This window comes from Equus quagga, chromosome 19 (assembly GCF_021613505.1).
Source record: "Equus quagga isolate Etosha38 chromosome 19, UCLA_HA_Equagga_1.0, whole genome shotgun sequence".
NCBI classification, from domain to species: domain Eukaryota; kingdom Metazoa; phylum Chordata; class Mammalia; order Perissodactyla; family Equidae; genus Equus; species Equus quagga.
The window spans coordinates 22,950,850-22,971,549 of NC_060285.1; the positions used below are offsets into that span (position 1 = coordinate 22,950,850).

A 20,700-nucleotide genomic window follows, 5' to 3' on the forward strand; every position below is an offset into this window, starting at 1 on the left:
GTAAGAGACAAACCTAACCAAGGTAATTTGGAATTATCGCTCTTCTATCGTATTATTCACTCAGTTAGTCTAGACTTCTAAGTAATAGAATTGAGATAGGTAGATCAGAAAGATTTTAATGCATTCTCTCTGGGAGTATTGGATTTATTTTAAAAATCTGGGAAGGATTTCATTCAATAGTTTCAAAATATGAAAGGTGTGGGGTTTTTGTGTTTTTTTTAAAGATTTTATTTATTTATTTATTTATTTCCCTTTTTCTCCCCAAAGCCCCCCAGTACATAGTTATATATTCTTCGTTGTGGGTCCTTCTAGTTGTGGCATGTGGGATGCTGCCTCAGCATGGCTTGATGAGCAGTGCCATGTCCGCGCCCAGGATTCGAACCAACGAAACACTGGGCTGCCTGCAGCAGAGCGCGTGAACTTAACCACTCGGCCACGGGGCCAGCCCCCAAGGTTTGGGTTTTTTTAATACCATTAAAAGACATGACTGCCGCTGGACCCTTGCTAATTCCCACTTCTCTATAAAGAATGTTTGCAGTCATTGATATTTTTAACCTTGCTCATTTTTCTCTTACTTGCAACTCCTAAATTCTCTAATCATCAGTGTGTAGCACGTGGTGCGGCTTAGACTGGGCTCAGGCCTGTGTAGGGAATGTGGAAGTCATGACACGGGTGGGCAGCACAAGTGGGAGACGAAGCTCCCTCTTTCCTGTGCTTTCTTCGCTGAATGTGGGCCATGAAAGGATCTAAACTGGGAGAAACAGAAATGACAAAATGCTGGAAAGCATGGTCAGCAGACTGTGTGATAGCATTTCATAGTACTCTCCCATCGATATGTCCCAGCAAGCCAAAGCATAGAAGAAGAACAGGAGAGTCAACCAGCTGTCATGATCAATGAGACCCATGCCAACTTCTGACTTTGGCTCTGCTACCAGATTCCTTCTTGGTTTTCTCATCAGTTTAGTGAAATTAAAATTCCTGAGCCCTTTATTTTTTTCCAGTTTTATTGAGATATAATTGACATACAACATGGTATGCGTTTCAGGAGTACAACATAATGATTTGATATATGTATATATTTTGAAATGATCACCACAGGAAGTTTAGTTAACGTGCATCACCTCACATAGTTACAAATTGTTTGCCTTGTGATGAGAACTTTCAGATCTACTCTCTCAGCAACTTTCAAATGTACAATACAGTATTATTAACTATAGTCACCACGCTGTACATTACATTGCCCGGACTTAGTTATCTTATAGCTGGAAGTTTGTACCTTTTGACCACCTTCACCTATTTCACGCTTTCTTAAACTCTGAGATTATTTCCATGGAGTGGTTTGAGGTTCCTGATGAGAAGTATTTATGGCTTATGTTGCAGAGGATGCCCCGCAAAGTGGAAATTTAAAGGTGCAAGAGAACTTCTGTTGTTGTTTTTGATGTTAGTTGACCTCTGACAACTAGATTAATACTGTACGTGGAGCTAGCTGGTCTCTCCCATTCTGTTTCTCATCTCTTCTACCTGAAAATGGCCCTCAACCTATTTGGCCATGATACTATGAAAATACTTGGCAATATAAAAAACTGTTAAGGTTCATAGAGCCCTCAAGATGGAACTGAAACACTTTCCCTGGCTAGTCTCCCACTTATAAAGCAGCAACCTCCAGGTCAGTGGAGGCCACTCCCTGGCACTGTGTAGCCAGCTGAAACTCTTCAAGTCAGTCACAGGAGGGATCCTGCTCCCTAGAGCAGTGACTGGCCCTGATCAAATTAAAAAGGCCTGTGGTCCTTATACACCATCACCTATTCACCTACCAAAAAAAAGAATAAACTGGGGACCTGCCTCATGGCCTAGTGGTTAAGTCTGGGGCACTCTGCCTTGGCGGCCTGGGTTTGGTTCCCAGGCATGGAGCTATACCATTAGGTGGCGGCCATGCTGTGGCAGCATCCACGTACAAAATAGAAGAAGGCTGGCACTGATGTTAGCTCAGGGCAAATCTTCCTCAGCAAAAAAAAAAAAAAAAAAAATCTGAAAAGAAGGAATAAATTAACACCACTGGGTTGCATTTATCCATATCTCCTCTCCATTGGCATAAATCATTGAGAATTAATCAAGTCATAAAGCCAAAGGTGGGTGCATAGTCAAAGAATAATAGTCACTCTTTTTTTGCTTTCATCCCTATTTTAGGGGGAAGGGAAGAATGGATGTTATCTGTGCCTTAAATTTTTCTGTAAAGTTAGAAGTAGGCATTCTGAAATTTTTTTCACAGATTATTTGCAGTGTTTATACGTGTATTCATTATAACCTTGTCCCAAGTAACTGAAAATCAAATGTCATGTTCAGAGCGTGGCCTTTAGGATTCAGCCTGGTTTTGAATCCCAGCTCAGCACTTCTTAGCTGCATAATAGCCTGGGCAAGAATGCCTCTCATCCTCAGTTTGCTCATCTGTAAAACAGAGATAACAATAGAACCCACACCTACAGTTATTGTAAGAGTAAATGATCTCACACACATCCGTTTCCAGCATGTGGTCTTCAACCAAGCTTTAGCACTGAGGACAAGAGAGCAGTAGTAGCTGTTATGGTGGTGGTTGTATTCTTGTTGCCAGGCCCTGTGAGAGGAGTTATGTCCCAGTTGGGGTTCACTACATATGTCTGCTGCAGCACTATTCCACACCTGAGGAAAAAAGTCAGAGTCCATATAAAATACGTTTCTTGAAGCCCTACCATGAGTCAGGCCCAGGTCCCTGCTCTCCAGGAGGGCATAGTGCAGTAGGAGAAGTAGGGATGTTACAAATAGTTGCGATACAATCCTATCCGTGCCATCCTGGAGTTGAGCCAGCACCCAGCAGGGCTGGAGTCCCCAGAGGAAGGGCGCTCAGGCTGGAAGTTGAACGTTTAGTCTGTGTGACGTGTGGTACATTTGGAGGTGTGACAACTCACTAATTCCCTTTGGAAGGATGAGCTTGGGGCATTAGACAGACATCTGCAATAAGCAAGAAAAGTCATTTATATTTACTGTGTTTCTCAAGCCAAGGAAATGGACTTGTCCGTATCAGAAAGATTTTCAACAACAGGGGTTAAAATAAAAGGGTTTTCGGTTTGGTAAGCGCCCCTTTTCAAAGGCGTCACAAGTCAGTGAAGGGTTTACTGTAGCTTCCACTAGGAGCTTTTCCTTTTGAAGAGTGGGGAGAGGTTGAAATCCAGCAAATCCCTCTCCTGCTCGCCCTTTCCCCAAATCCCTGCCAAGTAACAGGATAGAAATCCATCGTGTTTCCCTCCTGCCCTGGCAGGCCAGTCCCTCCAGCACAGGTGTAAGAGGGCTGCTGTCCAGTCACCTTAGGCTGTGCTTCCATGTGGACAGGTGACCACGGGGCACCAGTGCATGATCTTCATGGAGAACCTGGAATGTTATAAGAAAGCAAGTCATGATTTGGCGAGCAGGGCCAACCTCCTTGCTGTCTTTCACTAAGCCAGTGCGGACTCATGTACTCAGGGTGAGGCATGCAGTTAACCATTAGCAGATATGGTGGAATGCTCTGCACCCCTAAAAATCTGGTGTTTGAAGAAGATTTAATGGCATGCAAAAACCGTTCATGATTTCATGTTGCATAAAAAAGCAACTTATGGAACTGCATATAGAATATGATTCTAATTTGGTTTTAAATTCACATATATAAATATTCATATAGCATATAAAAGTGTGTATGTATACAAATGTAAAAAGAAGATAAACCAAAATGTAGCCTTGGCTGTATCCCAGCAGGAGACTTTTTACAGGTGATTTTTATTTTCTTCTTTATGTATTTTCAAAATTGTCTACATGTATGTGATTAGGGGAAATATAATTCCCCTGTTATAATTAGAAGAAAATATTAACTTCATGATTCTTTTAGTTAGCTGAAATTAGCCCTAAAGAAGCTGTCTGCATTTTGGCCAGTTGATATGTCAGCCCTGGATCAGAGAGGCATCTTAGCGGAATGCCTAATATTTATTTCTAAATGCTGAAGACCTGTGAGTGGGCAGTATTTATTTCTGTAAGTATAATCTATCAAGATTAATTTCTGGCTTGTGTTCCAGAGAACTAACTATAGGTAAAGCTAAGGAGATGTCAGTGAATTCTGTGAATATGCCCAGAATATTCTCAAAGTTATTTTTGCCTCAAGACGTGGGTGAAGCAAGTTGTAGATGAAGCTTACCCTAGGTCTTAAAAAACAAGAAATACAGGGGCCGGCCCCATGGCCCAGTGGTTAAAGTTCCGTATGCTCTGCTTCCGTGGCCCAGGTTTGCAGGTTTAGATCCCGGGTGCGGACCTGCTCCACTCATCTGCCACGCTGTGGAGGCGTCCCACATACAAAGTAGAGAAAGATTGGCACAGATGTTAGCTCAGGGCTTATCTTCCTCAAGCTAAAAAGAGGAAGATTGGCAACAGATGTTAGCTCAGGGCAAATCTTCCTTACAAAAAAACAAAAAACAAGAAGTACAAGCAAAATACAGCCAAAAGAGAAATGTAGCTTCTTTCTGGACACCCCACCGAGGACCCAGATTGAAAAACACTTTCCTTTGTCTTCAGGCCCCTAGTGGCATTGCCTGCATTTGTTCAGCATTTGTTCATCCAGGTCTGCCTGTGGGAGAGAAGACAGAGGGACAGAATTGCCTCTGGCCATCCATATTCACTCTTGTCTCACCCTTGAGGTGCAAGCCCTCTTATCTCAGGGAACGACCAGGTGGCTTCCTTTTTTCAATTCCTCCAACAAACATTTGTTGAGTGCCTGATGTATCCTAAGCCCTAGAGATGCAAAGTCAAATGAGACTCTAGTCAGCCCTCAAGGAGCCCAGTCAGCTGCGGGAGTTGGAGCTAAAATGAGAGAATCCTGGTAAATACTATGCAGAAGGGAGAGCTGTGCCCGAGGTGCTGTGGAGCCGCCCGAGGAGGGACACCTGGCTTAGCCTGGGGAGTCAGGAAAGAGGATTCAGAGAAAGTTCCTGGAAGATCTAATGCCCCAGATAAGTCTTGAAGGATGAGCAGTAACTCACTAGGCAAAGGTGGGAGATGGGAAAAGGATCTGTTGCCAAAAACAAAAGCCAATTTTGTAATAGACAAAATGCTTGACCAGTTGGAATAGTTTTTGTGGTGATTGTTGCAATGAGGACATCCTCTGAGATGAAAGCCAGCTCCTTGGTCGTGGCATCTCTAAGCACTGGCTGGTGTAGTGTTGAGCCCTGAAGTCTGGCCTCTGCATAATGTGCTACTATTTAACAAGGTGTCAGCTGTACATACATCTCTAAACTGAATCTATGGTTGGCTGGGTAGAGGACAGACAACAGCTTCTTCTAATCAGAGAATCCTGGAGCTTCCAGGGTGGAAAGGGACCTAAAGGTCACCTAGACCACCCCCTTCTCAGTGCCATCTCCTCAGTGGCAGTGATGGGTGCCATAGGTAGGTAGACCATGGCAGATTTAGCCCGTGCCCACAATCCAGGCGTGGTCTTTACTCACCAAAACTGGCGTAGCAAACCTCTGAGGTTCCTCCTAATGCCCTGGGCTTCCCTGCCATGCCCGGGGCTTCCATTCCCTTTCCTTGATTGTCTGTCTTTGCACCCTCTTCAGGTGTGGGTAACCTCTGCCAACTCCCAGGGCTGGGCTTGTAATTTTCCAAGGCTGTGGAACTAACGCATTTATTTGTTCCTTCAATTCCAGTCACTGAAATATGGTGGTTGTTTTTTCTTATTGCTAATGGAAAGTTCTGGTAGACAGATCAGAATGGTCCATTTGTAAACAGCAACCTCCCAGCCTAGATCAGCAGGGCCCTCTCCCCCTGTGGCGTCCCCTCCCCCCTCAGCTGATTCCTTTTTTGTCACTTTTTTGTACCCTGATGATATGGAGGCTGTTGTCTGATGTATCTTGTCAGCCATTTTGGCAGTAGTAGATTAAACAAAGTTAGCTCTCAAATAAACGTTTACGTGAGCAAATGGACACCATTTATACCATGCCTCCTTCCATGAAGGATTGGAGGCAGCACATGAATAGGTGTGATAACCCTGAAAATAGAAACACACACAGATCTGTATTGGGGGAAATACAGACTAAAAGGAAGATCAACACCAAGAGAAGAGTTTTAACATCAATATGCAGGTCACAGAGTTCTACGTAGTTGTTATAGCTGGGCCACAGATTTGGCTCTGAGCTTCCTAGAGGTCAAGGCAAATAGGGAAATACAGTCATTGCATGATTTATATTTCCTTGAAAGAAGAGTAGAATCCATCCTCTCAGAAAACAACACTTCAGTGAGACTTCAGTCTGAAAGAACTTTTTGTCCTGTGTCTCCTGAGGGGATGTTGTGTGATAGTGTCTTCACTAACATTCATACTGTGAATCTCCAAAACGCAAGCTGGTTCCTTAGAAGGTCCCTCAGTGAAGGGGGGTGGGGGGTACAGAACACCAACAAACTCATGAAAGGAATAAGGCAGGATAGCCCAGTGGCACAAAACACAGGCTAATCTGAAGTCAGATCTGTGTTTAAATCCTGGCTCCGCCCCTTACTAGCTTTGTGAACTTGGCCAAATTCGTCACTCTCAGTGCTTCTGAGCTTCTCACACGTGAAGTGGGGATGGTAATTCCTCTTCTGGAAGGTGGTCGTGAGGGTTAGCTCATCTACAGGAGGCACTTAGCCTGGGCCCTGGGGCGTGGCAAGCAATGTCATGTGGTAATTGCTGCTGCAGTTTTATCATCATTGTGAGAGGAAATAGCATGTGGTTCACGTTCACAGGTGGTCTGACTTGGTGCAGGGATTACGCACAGATACAGGAGTGGATGTGCTGCGTGTCCATAAGTTAATGTCTGCACACAGCATTTTTCAGCTGGACTTAATAGAAGTTGGACAGTAGAAGGTTCGACTCTTTGCTCTGCTCTTGGAGTATAGGTATTGGGGTTCCAGGTTAAAGGAAGAGCTGAGTATTCTGAAATTCAACTGGGCAGATGTTAGAATTGACATCTAAATCTCAAGAGCCTAAGCAAGATTCCTGGCCAAATGGATGGCCAGCCCCACTGGTACCTGAGGTGAGCCATGGTAACACCTACAAGCGCCTGGATTTTGCCTGGAAAACAGTCCCCAGCCCTCTCTGCAAAGAAGGGAGAGGCACTCACAAGCCCACGGTGATGGATAAAGAGGGAACAAGATTTTTTGAACTAGAAGACTTTCTCTTGCTTTTAATTGTTATCAAAATAGAGAAGCTTAGGATTTTTTATGATTGTAAAAATTATTCATCCCTAACTGAATAAAATCCAGAATATTCAAAAATGTGTCAAGAAGAGAAAAATCATCCAAAATCTCAATACTCAGTGAAAACTACTAGTGACATTTTGATGTATACCCCTGTTTTCTATGCACACAGATACCATCTAGGTTTGTATACATATATTTTTACTTTTAACAAGTCTTTTAACCAGTTTTTTAAATGACTCAATTTTCACTTTAAGTGGCTGCCTGCTGTTCCACTGTGAAGGTCTATGTAGTATACTTAATCAGTCCCCTATTAATGAAAATTTTAAACACTGTAATGAATATTCTTGCACAGATGCCATTGAACCCTTAAGCCTAAAAGATTTTCAAACCAAGAGTTTGAAACCAAGAGTTTCCAGCACAGAAAAATCCCAGGGATGTGCCGGTTAGTATAAATTAATTACCTGGGTGGCCAGAGCTTCTCCTAGGGGAGAGATTGCCCACAATCTGTGCTGCAGTTTTTCCAATACCAAATTAATGTGTGTGCTGGGTACCGCCTCAGCGCCTAGGAGGCAAGAGGACAAGGAGGGACATCTGTTTGTCTCTCCATGAGCCTCCCCTCCCCTACTTCATTCAGTGCGCACTTCCTGGTCACTCACTATAGCCCAGGCACTGGCCAGGCACCAGGGACTCAGCCCCTGACACCTAGAAGCAGCTCAGTAAATATCCGTGGTGATGTTCAACTGCAGTCCTGGCTGCCTTAAGTAGCCCACAGTAAATACAAGCTTGCCTACACGTCCCCAGTTTGCATAAGAAAAACAAGTTTGCATCCCTGGATTACAATTAGGATCTATCCTTAAGATATGCTAGCTCCTCAGGGTCCTGTGATGTAGCAGTTCTTAATCCATGGCTTAAAATCCCTGCGGGAGAAGGGAAGGGGAAGGGCTTCAGAGACTGTGAGTTGCCCCCTGGGCAGTTGTCCCCATTGTATTGGGATTCCCTGCCTGCACCCCAAAGAGCCTCTGCTGGAGCGGGAGTGGGCCTCGCATCCCTCACATCATCCCCCACATCCCTGACGGGGCAGGCCACGGGTTGAGAACCCCTCTGTTGATGGTTCATGTTCAATCATAAAGGGCACCTTTTGCTGAGAGGCTGCCTCTCCACTGTCCTAGCATGAGACCCAAATTGCATGCCTTTAGGGACCCTCACCCCAGCCAAGATGCATCGACCCCCCAGGAGCATCTGTATTTCATGTTTTTAAGCTTTTTTTTTTTTTTTTAACAGTTTGCAGAAGTCTTCTATTTTACCCTAACTATGGTTCTAAGGTGTAGTGGTCAGGAACACAGCCTATCAGAACACCTGGATTCAAATCTCAGCTCACCAGTGCTGGCTTCATGAGCAAGTTAGTTAACCCTCCTGAGCTTACTTATCTCACGTGCAAAATGGGAATAATAATAGCCCCACAGCGCCAAGTTGTTGTCAGGATTAAATGAGATAGTCCATGAAGCACGTCCCACAGTACATCGCACACAGTAAATAATAAGTGTTAGCTGGTATCGTCATTAGGTTCAATGTTATTATGAGTGATTCTCAGAACAATCTTAAGGTGGGTACTGCGTATATTATTATCCTTGTTTTAAGATAAGAAAACTGAAGCTCAGACTATGCTCTTCCTCGTAATCACCCCCTACGCCCACACCAAACACGCTAGCACATGCACACGCTTATACGTTCACTGGTGGTCTGTGCAAGGTATAAAATACTCAAGACCATTTGCCATATGTGATCATAGGAAAGAGACTCCTGCTGGAGAGGCCAAGGTGAGTATTTTTCCAGTAAGCTAGGAGGGGCAGAAGGAGCCAAGGGCAGAAACCGGCCTGGTTATAGCATTTGAGAGACGTGAAGTCGTGAATGTAAAGCTGAATGAGTTTGAATTTATGCCCAAGGGAGGTCGTAACTGGAGATGAGAGCATGGCTGTGCTAGCTTAAAAGGACGTTTCAGCTCTGTGGTTTGGGCTGGCATGTGTCCAGGGACACCGTAGTGCTTACCGTGCCCAGGATAGGTCACAGGCATCAGCTGCTTCCCCAACGGCTAGAGCTGGGGCGGTGGCTCCAGGGTTGGCCTCCTGCAGCTGCGTACTGCTCATCCCAGCTCTGAGGCTGACGCTTCCTCTTCCGGCGACCTGAATGAGGGTCCAGCCAGCTGCCTTTGGCATCGCATTGTGTTCCAGTTGTCTATTGTTGCTTAACAAACCATCCCAAAACTTAGCAGCATGAAGCAACAACCATTTTATGATGTTTACAATTCTGTGAGTCAGGAATTTGGATGGAGCATGGCAGTGTTGCTCTTCTCTGCTCGACAGTATCCAGGGCCTCCGCTAGGGTGGCTCAGATGGCTGCAGATGCTGGGACAGCTCGAGTGGGGCCATCTGTCTGAGCCTTGGGTCCTCTCCATGTGGCGGCTCCTGAGCTCGGATGTCCAGGATGACTCCTTCACTCCATATCTGGAGCCTGGGCTGGGATGGCTGCAGCTGCTCTTTCTCTCCACACAGCTTCTCCCCCGAACAGGCTCGGACGTCTTCATAGCATGGTGATCTCAGGGTGGTCGGACTTTTTACACTTGGCTGGTTTCCCTCAGAGCAATTGTTCCAAGAGGCCCAGGCGGAAGCTGCAAAACTCCTCAAAATCTAATCTCCGAAGTCCCAGCATGTCACTTCTGTCACATTCTGCTAGTTGGGAAAGTCAGCAAAGCCAATCCAGATTCAAGGAGGTGCAGGAACAGCCTTGCCTTCTCAACAGGGACATCACGGCATGTACAGGACGGGGAAGAGTGATGGCAGCTATCTTGGAGACAAGCCACCACGCATGGGTAGGGTTAAGAACATGGGCTCTTGAGTCACAAATATTGGTTCATATCACAGCTCTGTAACTTTCTAGCTCTGTGATGTCAGGCAAGTTACTGAACATCACTGAGCCTCAATTTCCTCATCCATAAATTGAGGATAATGATATTCTACTGCAGATGGTTGTGGTAAGTCTTAAATGAGATAAATCTAGCCCTTGGCACAATGCCTAACACCTATGAAGCCCTCACTTAATGGTAGCTATACTACCACTAGTAATAACTGGTAGTGTTGTCGCTCCAGCTTGTTATTTGGATAGTCACTCATTCGTTCAGCTAGTGCCTACCAAGTGCCTGCAGTGTGCCGGGCGCTGGCCTCCCCACAGCTGCAACAATAATAATATACAGAAAGCAGAGAGTAACTGGGCTTTCAGGTTTGTTGAGCAGCATCACTGGCTCTTCAGTGCCAGGCAGCATTGCTGGGGTCAGCAAGCCTGGCTCAAAGGAGGAAGCAAGGCCTTGTCACCCAAGCCCCCCTGACATTGCAATATTATTTTTGGCCTTGTCCCAGTAGAGTCTCCTGCTCTCACAATAACTCTCCTCCCATTTTAAATAGTGGGGATGTTACTAAAGAGAGGCCGGAGAAATGAACCTTCCTCCCCGTTCAGACATGTGTCCTCAGGTCCCATCATATGAGCGTCTGTTCCCCTCCACAGCACTCGGCATGCAAAAGCCCTGTCAGCAGCAGCTGTTCCTCGTGTCTCGTGCCCATGGGCCCTCCCTGTTGTCCAGAATGGATACCTCAAACACTGAGGTGACAGAAAGTATAGGGAAGGTAGGAATGTCCAACTCTTTACATAATCATAAAAGAACTCTGTAAAGCATTCTAAAATAAAATGAAAAGGAAGACGTCAAGGAGAATGCAAGCCAAACCAGGAGAGGCCGTTTGGCAGGAAACTTCAGGCCCACAGTCTGGTCTCTGTGTCTCATTTGAGCAGTTTCCTAACACCAGGAACTAGTTAAAAATGAAAGGGCAGAGCTGCTAACCTAGTACCTTTCAAAACCCGTAGGCTTCCCATAATAGTCATGTGAAAAATCTCACTTGTTCAAATGAGCATCTTTTTACTTTCATTGGAAGACACTGGAGCTTTAAGTAAATCTCACTTTCAGGAACTTGTTTTTAGGTGAATGTTAAAGGAATTCACACTCATTAAGCTCCACTGTTCCAGCATCTAAAAGCTGCATGTGATAGAATCACTGGATCTGCCATCTTTCCCTTAGTCCAATCAGCCACCCAGAGCACGAATATCTGCTGCGTATCCCTGACAGATGGACCTCAGCCATCTCCACAGTGATGGTGAAGGAGAGGAAGCGCCCGCGACTTCTCGCGGAGACTGCAGGAGTCTGAAGCCCCAGTCTGCCTTTCAGAGGGGACCCATCCATGCTCTAGGAGGCAAAGCTAACAATGACGTGAGTGCCGGGTGTAGGCAGTCAAAGGGTTCAGCCTCTCTGTGTGGTGATGGCCAGAGCTGTCTGCCAGCCCTCCTCTGCTGTCATTTGTTGGGGCATTACTAATTTACTAGTCTGACTCATCCTGCAAACACGGGCTCAGTGTTCATTGCAGGAAGCTCTCAGCTGGCTGTGCGAGGTTCATTGTCTCCAACAAGCACACATCTGTCTTGTGGGGCCATCAGTTCTTAACAAGCAGTTCAAAGAAGACACATCCTCTGTCAAATCAGCTCATGCTCAGAGGCGTTTTCTCCGCTTAGGTCTAACACCATGACAGGCTGGCATTGATCTGAAATCTGGTCGGTCCAGAAACGCATGGACTCTTCCACGTGACCTCTGAAGGCCATCCTGCATCTCCTTCTCCATCTTCATCAAGTGGAAACAATCCCAGAGAGTTGTCCCCTGAATCGTGGGAATTGAGCTATTCTGTGTGCTTGATTGGGGTGGAGGGGGCGGGCATAGATGCAAAATCAGTATAAGCAGAATGCTATTCCTGTGGCTTTGAAAAACCACAGACATTCTAGGGACATTCATCAGAATGCAAACTTGGGACAGACCACACCTGCTCTCAGCTGGTGTGGTGATTTTGAGAAATCTCTCTGTGACCGATAGGCATCCCCCTCTTTGATGCGCTGTGACCGCAGGGGTATTTTCAAGACTCTGCCTCTTTGGGGTCAGACAATGTCATGTTTTCTCAGTGAGAGAAGACGGGGTGGCACTGTGCTCAGAAGAGAAGGGAGCAGTCAAAGATCTGTTTCTGGAGAAGAGAAGAGAAAGCTAGAAGTCGTCTTGAGGAGAGTGATGGAAGGTCCAAAGAAAAGAACGTTTCTTCCAGGCGCTGCTTGGTGTGGCATTCGGACCTGACAGAATCACCTGTCTCTTGCTTATTTGATGATAAAATATGGAGTGGACCCACAGGGGAGAGCCAGCACCTTAAGAAATAGCTGGATAATTGGCTCTGTTTGCAGGCTTGCTGCTGCAACTGTGAGACGCCACAGCAGCATGACTAATGCTTCTCCCCTCCGCCTAAATTAGGTTTTGATTGTGTTTCAGAGATGTTCACTGAGTCACAGATGTTTGAGGTAAAAAGACCCAAACTTCTCAGAAACACCTCCTGTGGAGTGTGTGGGATCATCCTCCCAGAACTCAGCTGCAGGCCCAGCGGAACCCGGTCCCTTCCAGGGCCTGGGGAGCAAAGCAGCCGCCCGCGAGGGAGCTCTGAATGGAGAGGGCTCCGGGCCGGTGGGTGAAGCCGGGAGTCAGCTCCTTAGCGTGCTGTAGGCAGTTGCATCGCATCCGTAACTAATGCCATGTAGGCCCTAAATCGGACATGGAGGGTCCTGTTCACAGATTTCCACTGACTCACGGTCAGGTGGAGCATTCAAGATCCTGGCTGGTTCACCTCCTGCTGTGTTCCTCAGCCACTTGACTTGCTCCAATCTGTCGTGTGCCCATAGTAAACGCTTTCTCATTTCTCTTGCAGAATTTAGCCTACGAAATCATCCTAACACTGGGCCAGGCATTTGAAGTCGCTTACCAGCTCGCACTACAAGCAAGAAAAGGGGGGCATTCCTCTACCCTTCCAGAAAGCTTTGAAAACAAACCCTCCAAACCCATCCCCAAGCCCCGCGTAAGCATTCGCAAGTCGGTGGTAAGTAGAAAAGATGCAGGTGTTCGGAAAACCTTGAACTGGAAGGAAAGGGGGCTGCTAACCAGGCCCTTGTGTGGTGTTGGTGCCATTTAGAACCTAGGGTCTGCCCTTCTGTCTTGCCCTTGGCCTCCTCCAACATGTGTCTGTCATCCTCTCAGCCTAGTTCCTGCAAAGTTGTGGGGGACCATCTGCCTGAACCTGGAGACACCTAAGAAAATGCTCCTTTCTGTGTCGCCTTCAGCAGCCCCATGAGGGGGACTGGGTACTCCTGATGTCCTTGGTGAATCTTTCCTGAAGGTCCAGGCAAGCTTGGGAACAACGTTCCCTGAGGCTTCTCCTGCCATCCCACCAGGGGACAAAGCCTCTCATGAGCCCTGGCCTATAGAGAGGTTGGCAGGTGAGGCGTCCCTGGTACCAAGCTAGAGGAAGCAAGATGCACAGGCTGTGCACGGGTCGAGGCGTCGCCAGGCCTGCACCAGGCCCTGCGTGCTTTCTGCCAGCAGCTGAGGCTTCTCGCAGAGTGGTGACTGTTCAGAAGGCGCGGCCCCTCCTCGTCATCCTCTGCCTTCCTCCAGGAATTTCCTCCCCTTGCCTCCCACCAGCTCTGCAGACATCCTGTCCTAACAGACTTTCATAACTTCAAAGCGGCCTCCTCTGGTAGTAGCAATACCCAGAGCTGGAATGTTCCCAACCTGCCTCCCATCTGGTTTCTGCTCCGGCTGCCATATGGCATCCTAGAAACTCTTGGGACTCGAGCAGGCAGGCGTCCCCCAGATGCATTGCTCTCGCACCCACATATCCTTCAATCTGTAACTCTCTCCTCTTCCCCACGGCCCCCTGTGCCCAGAGTCAGGGAAGTGTAGGATTTTTAATGTTTGCAGAGGGGCACCTCCCTTTGTGACCGTGTGGCTTTTGTTTACAGTCTTCTTTTTAGCGTCTACTCCTGTCACCATTGTTGGCAATTTTGGCATCATTAGGGATGATGCCTGGTGTCGGGCCTCTCTATTCCTTGACGGCTCACTTCTGGGCTCTCTTCCTCCACCCCACCTCTGCCATTCATTCCCATACTCATCCCTCATCACTGATCATCACCAGGAGCTGCACGTCCTCTGAAAATCTTTCCTTCAAACACCATGCACTGACCCCGGTCTCTCACCTCAGCACCTCCCCAACCCCACTGGCCCCATCCTCAGGGACTTCCAGACTCCAGACCTGAATGTTCAGTTTCTTCTTCGATATTTAACAGACAGGTGAAACTTAGTGTGTCCCAAAAGAAGTCTTGATTCTCCCCTCAAAGCTATTGTTCTCTCCAGATCTTTCCCAGCTCAGTAAGCAGCAGAACCATTCACCATGTTGCTCAAGCCGTAAATCTAGAAGTCGTCCTTGATTCCTGTCTTCCTGTCACCCCTTATGTCCAACCCATGAGCAGTTTTCATCCACTCAGCCCCTAAAACATTTCTCAGATATATCCACTCCTCTCCATTTCCTCTGCCTCTCTCCTCAGTCAAGCTCCCACCGCTACTACCCTCCAAGACTATGCAGTACGCCTCCTGACGGACTCCCTTCCTCCACACAGCAACCAGGTGATCTCCCCACATAGATCAGCCCACGGCACCACTGCCCCGAGGACCCGAACCTGATTCCCCACTGCCCTCCTCTCTCACGCTCCGGCCTCCCTGTTCCTGGAACAGACTCAGCTCACTCCGACCTGAGGCCTGTGTGCCCCCTGTTCCCTCCACCTGGCTTAGTGTCCCCCTAATTTCTACATGGCTGACTCCAGCTTGTCCTTCAGGCCTCGGCTACATGAAGAAGCTTTCTCTGGACCACCCAATCTGAGGTAGACACCTAGTCATGTTCAAGCATATCACCTGCTTTTACTTCTGTGTCACATTTCTTACTGGAGGTTTGTTTATTGTCTGTCTTCCTCCACAAAAATATAAGTTAAATGTCCAGGAATTTTCAGAATATTTTGGGATTATCTCTTAGATGATTGTATTCATTCTCGTGTGGGCTGGATAAATCTGTTCACAGCAGGCACCTCCATCTGACTTTGGTCCCCATCAACTTCTTCCAGAAAAGCACAAAGGATTGGGTGCCATAAGGGCTCATAGAATATTCTTCTAGAAGGCTTCACTGAGAAATATGAAAAACACAGTGAATAATACTGATGCTCTTTAACTGCCTCAAATTCCCGTTCTGCTCAACTGGAGTCCATGTTCCATTTCCCTCGGCTCCAGTTGTTTATTGTTGAGAAATATTCCGTGATTCCTAAGAACATGTGAAGACCTCCCCACCGCCTTGTGAAGACATAATCGAATCACGTTGGAAGTTTGCTGATGGGCACGGATCCCACAGCCTTCCAGGCTCCAAAGTTCACAGTGCAAGAGGAAAGGAGAGTCCCTCCTGCAGTCCCCTTGCTCCAGCGATCCCGAGCAGTGCAGGTGGCCAGGGCTGGGGCAGACGTGGAAACACCTAAGGATGAGGCAGCAGTTTGGTGAAGAACTCGCCCCAGACCCCTCCTGAGAGCTCACAGCTCAAGCCTTACCAGGAATGGCCTCTTTGACTCTATGCACAGGGGCTAAAATGGTTTTAACTGTTTTATAGCTCAGCTGTGTTGTTTGGTTCAAGGCTCAGCCTGACCTGGCCCTGCTTACCTCTTCCCCCTCAGTGTCTCCCCTCCCGTCTCCCACTCTGCAGACTGACTGCAGGCCCTCAAACAGCCACTTTCCCTTGCCTCAGGGACTTTGCACACGCTGTTCCCTCTCCCCTACCTTCACCAGGCTAACTCTTGCTTGTCCTCCAGCTCTCCATTTAGACATTACCTCGTTCTTTTAATGATATGTATTCAGCAAATATTTACTGTGTTTATTTACTGGGTTGTCAGGAGCTTTTCTAAGTTTGGGGGAAACAGTAATGAACAAAACAGACAAAATCCCACCTTCAAGAGCATACATTGTAGGGGAGGATGAACAAATAAACAAATATGATATGATGTATGTGGCATAAGGATCAGGAAGAATAGAGCAGAAGAGGAGAGCAGAAAAGTTGGGGTTCTGTTTCGTACAGGGTAAACAGGTGAGGCGGTGATGTTTGAGCAGCGACCTGACTGACTTTGGGGCGTCAAGCATGCAGGTGTCTGGAGAAGAGCACTGAGGCAGAGCTGATGATGCGTGCACAGGCCCTGCACGTGGGCTTGGTATGCAGGAGCAGCAAGGAGGCCGGCGTGGCTGGAGCACAGAGGCAGGCAGGTGGGGCCACTGTAGGTCACCTTGAGGACTCTGGGTTTATTCTGACTGTGATGCAAACCATTGGAGGCTTGAGAACCAGGGGGTGACATAAGCTGGCTCGCCTTCTCCAGGAAGCCCCCTGCCTCCCTGACGTGGGGTCAGTGGCCTTCCTGCATGCCCTCTCTTCCCTCTCATGTCTCACTTCTCAGTACTACGTGTTTCTATGTCTGCTCCCCATCGGTGTGCCTTCGAGAGCACATTCATTCACCATCCCTGCTCCAGTGCCCTGCGCACAGTCTGTATGCAAAAATATGTATCAAAAGAACAAACAACTCATTCTCACATCCCAACATCCCTGAGGTCCCACCAGGGCGTGGTGTCGGTTTCTGAGCAGTGTGAGGATGCACGCCTGCACCCCCGTAACAGGTACCGTATAACAGGCATCAGCCTTTCTGTTTTAAAGCAGATCGACCCATCTGAGCAAAAGACTCTGGCCAATCTGCCGTGGATTGTGGAGCCGGGACAAGAAGCCAAGAGGGGAATTAATACCAAGTATGAAACCACGATTTTCTGATACCCGCCGTCCTCCCGTCCTCGCGGTGCCTTGCACGCCAAGCAGTCCCGGAGCAGGCTTTCCTTCGCGCCTCCGTTTCCACCCAGCCCAGGAGGAAGACTGCTCTCTTTGTGTGGCCTTGTCATGGGCGAGAGGCCGCTGGCCATTCCTGGGGACGTTCTTTCTGCACCAGTGACAGAAAGTGCAGCTATGACTTTCCAGCCGTAACCCCCGAGAGGCACGAGTTGAGAATTTTCGCTAAGTCTCCCGACTCCCCTCCCTGCCACCTCCCAAGGTGTTCCTAACGATTCTGCCCCCACACTTGCTTTGCTGTATCTGGGGATAACACCTTAAAAGAAAAGTACAGGGGATCTCTAATACTGCCTAAAAGTCTACAAATCTTGGGTTTAGTTTTCATTGTCAGTGGTTTTAAAGGTAGAATCAACAGAACTACCCCCATAAAGCATCTGTAAACTCATTATAACACCGAGTATTGTTTCATGCAAAAAGACGAAAACCATCCCCTTGATTGCCAGGAAATCCTGTCTCCCAATTTCTATATTTGTGGATTTTATATGTAATCAACTATGTCAGATTAAAAAAAAATCTTTACATCTATGGATTGATTCAAAATTTAAGAATGATTTAAAACAGAGTAATTTATTATGCACAGAAAAAATGTGTCTTGTATTAAATATTTTTATTAAAAGAATGTTTCATTAATGCATTGATAAGAAAACTAGGTTAGTTGTGAGGGATGTTTCTGGTTTCATTTCAAATAACTAAATTTCTACTGCTACTACCGAGAGGACTGGCGAGGGCAGGGCAGAGTTCTGCCTGCCCTCAAGGGGGCAGGAGATTCGGCAGGCCGCCTGGCGGCGGACCAGAAGAGCTGACGCAGCCATACGCCTGCAAAGATTGTTTTTTTAATCTTCACAGTGTTTTAAAGAACACATTTAAAAACAAAATCTAGGGCTCCTGCTGTCAAGATTTCTGTCATGGAAACCTTGTTTGAGAAAGGTGTTAATAAAATTCTATTGCAAAAATTTTTTTTTCTAGAAAAATTAAATACAAAAAAAAAAAAATGAGATTCCAAAGTAATAAAACTCTTTTCTTGAAACAAAAAAATAAATACATGTTTGCTTACTGTTTGATTAAATAAAATTTACTTACATTTCTTTAAGGTATTTTAATTTTTTTAATGTCTCTGTGGAGTATTTGTATGATACCATAATGTATATTTATGTAGAATCAAATTATATAAACAGTATCAAATATCATTATAGAAAAAATAACATTTTAATGTATATTGTTCTAACCGATCATATTGTGAATCATTTTGAAGTTCATTATAGCGATATTGATAAATTGTGGAATTGTCTTAATGTTTTTATTTTTAATTAACCAATATTATTTTAAACCCAACTGAGATTATCAGTTACATTCATCAGTTGGTGAGTTTTGAAGAAGGATGACTAAATTTTATTTCAAACTGACAAATGTATATGGTTTTAGTTCAGTGTTGAAGAATTTTAATACAATATTAAATTACTTGAACTGAACAGTTCCTTGTATATATTTTGCCTATTCACTGTTGATATGTATGTAGTAAATGGAGAGTAAAATAACACTAAAATATGGTACCAAAAGGAAATTGTATAGGAGCAAAGTAAAGAGTAGCTTTGCTGAAACAGAAACATATGTGTAAATATGCTTGGGCTTCCAGTTATAAATTTTGTAATTTTTGTCATTATTTATATCCTATAAAAAAGCACACAAAATAAAACAGAAATTGTACAGCCATTGGTGCTTGGCATCGTTCTGTGAGCACCTTCCCACTGCCATTTAGGAACAGAACCAAAGGCCACCCTTCTCAGCATCCATGGCTAAAGGGATTTTTTAATTGGCAAAATCGTTGAGAAAATTTGCTCATTTCCAAGTTCAACCAGTCTGAAAAAGATACACTGGCCTTTAAAGCCTGAATTTCAGCCAAAAAGCCCCCACTGTCTTTGTTTAAATATTAAATTGCGCTGTAAGGAGGAATTGCCAAAACAGGAATTTCTAAAAGAGGCCCACTAAACTGGATCGCTTTATAGGACCATACAGACGGCACATTTGGAAAAACATCTACACATTTGTCTTGGTCAGTTCCGGCCGCCATAAGAAAACACCACAGACTGGGTGGCTTGAACAACAAATTTATTTCTCATGGTTCTGGAGGCTGGAAAGTCCAAGATCAAGGTTCTCACAGTCGGTTTCATTCTAAGGCCTTTTCTCTGGCTTGTAGGCAGATGCCGTCTTGCTGTGTGCTCACATGACCTCTTCTTCGTGTGTGCGTACAGAGGGTGGGGGAGCAGCAAGCTTCCTAGTGCCTCTTATAAGGGCACTAATCCCATCATGAGGGCCCCCCGCCCCCTTCATAACTCTGTCCAACCCTAATTATTTCCCAAAGGCCCATCTCCAAATGCCATCACATTGAAGGATTAGGGCTTCAACTGATGAATTTTGAGGGGATAGAAACATTCCATAACAACATTTATCAATCCTTTCACATTTCCTAAAACACGTGTGCCAGCTGTGAGTTGAGTGATCATAGGGCCATGTTAGAGACACACTGAAAAGATCAATGATTCACATTCCATATCCTGTGACTTTCTGGAGAAGATCTCCCTGCTGCTGGATCCAAGTCTGTTAATCTCTGAAACATATGCCAAATCAATCTTGGGACACTCCTGGCCTGACAGGCAGAGGCCCAGGGCTTTGAACCCCAAAGAGCTAAAACTAGCCTGAGATGGGGTGACAGTCACAGGGACAGAAGAGCAAGTTTCCTGAAGGAAGGTTTGGGCTGGGCTTCTAGATGGTAATGCTTCACCTGGGCTAATATGGCCCCTTTCTATCTTGCTAACCACCAAGAGGTCAGCAATCCTGTTCTTACGTCTGTGGATAAATGCTTATTTGTATCAGTTACAGTCCCGGCAAGAAGCAGATGGCACACTCCAATGGGGATAATTTAAGAGTTTAATAAAGAGAATAGTTACATACGTGTTGGCAGCATGTAAGGAAAAGGGTCAAAACAGTATCCCTGGGCTGGTAAATGGCCTGAGGGGGAATGGGAAAGAAGGCTGTGTGAAAGGGGCTGCCAGACATGTGGAGGGACATGGGCAGCTGCAGTGGCCCTGAGAGAGAGTCAGGGATTAAAATACTCTCATCACATACTCCATCCTGGATTACCTGAGCCCACCAGAAGCCAGTGGGCAAGGAGCCCATTGATACCGTCTACACAGGGCAGCTCCTGTCACCACAGCAGGGCAGGAAAGAGGGAGGAGGGGGTCTGAGAGGCAAACAGAAGAGAGCCAGCCCACGTATTGGAGAAGAGATTTGTGCTAATTTTCTTGAAGGGGAAATCTGACACATTGGTAACTGCAAATATCCATGGGGGTGGGGATCCTTGAATGCTAACATTATTCCAACAAAAGACTTCAATTCAATTACTCCATTTAATTTTTTCTTCTTAAAGTATATTCTATGATAAATTTGGGTGAATGAACCCAGTGAAAATTATGCCTAGTTCATTAATAAGTCATAGAAGTGATTTTTCTCAAGATATATCAAATTTTCCGTTGGAATACTTAGGACTATTGCCGGTGCAGATAATCTTTGGATATGTTGGGGCAGAAGACAAGCTTAGATAAAGAAC

At 46.0% G+C, this 20,700-nt stretch overlaps 1 protein-coding gene across 1 annotated transcript in view; it reads left to right on the top strand.

Moving 5' to 3' along the window:
* The window catches only part of ANKS1B (ankyrin repeat and sterile alpha motif domain containing 1B), a 1,013,016-nt gene extending 994,261 nt beyond the window's left edge, over window positions 1-18,755 (top strand). Inside the window, exons 26-27 of the mRNA XM_046646005.1 lie at window positions 13,056-13,223; window positions 16,917-18,755. Of these exons, the coding sequence (XP_046501961.1) occupies window positions 13,056-13,223; window positions 16,917-17,024 (276 nt within the window). The 3' untranslated portion in view covers window positions 17,025-18,755. The remainder of the gene's footprint in view (window positions 1-13,055; window positions 13,224-16,916) is intronic.
* The last annotated feature ends 1,945 nt before the right edge of the window (window positions 18,756-20,700 follow it).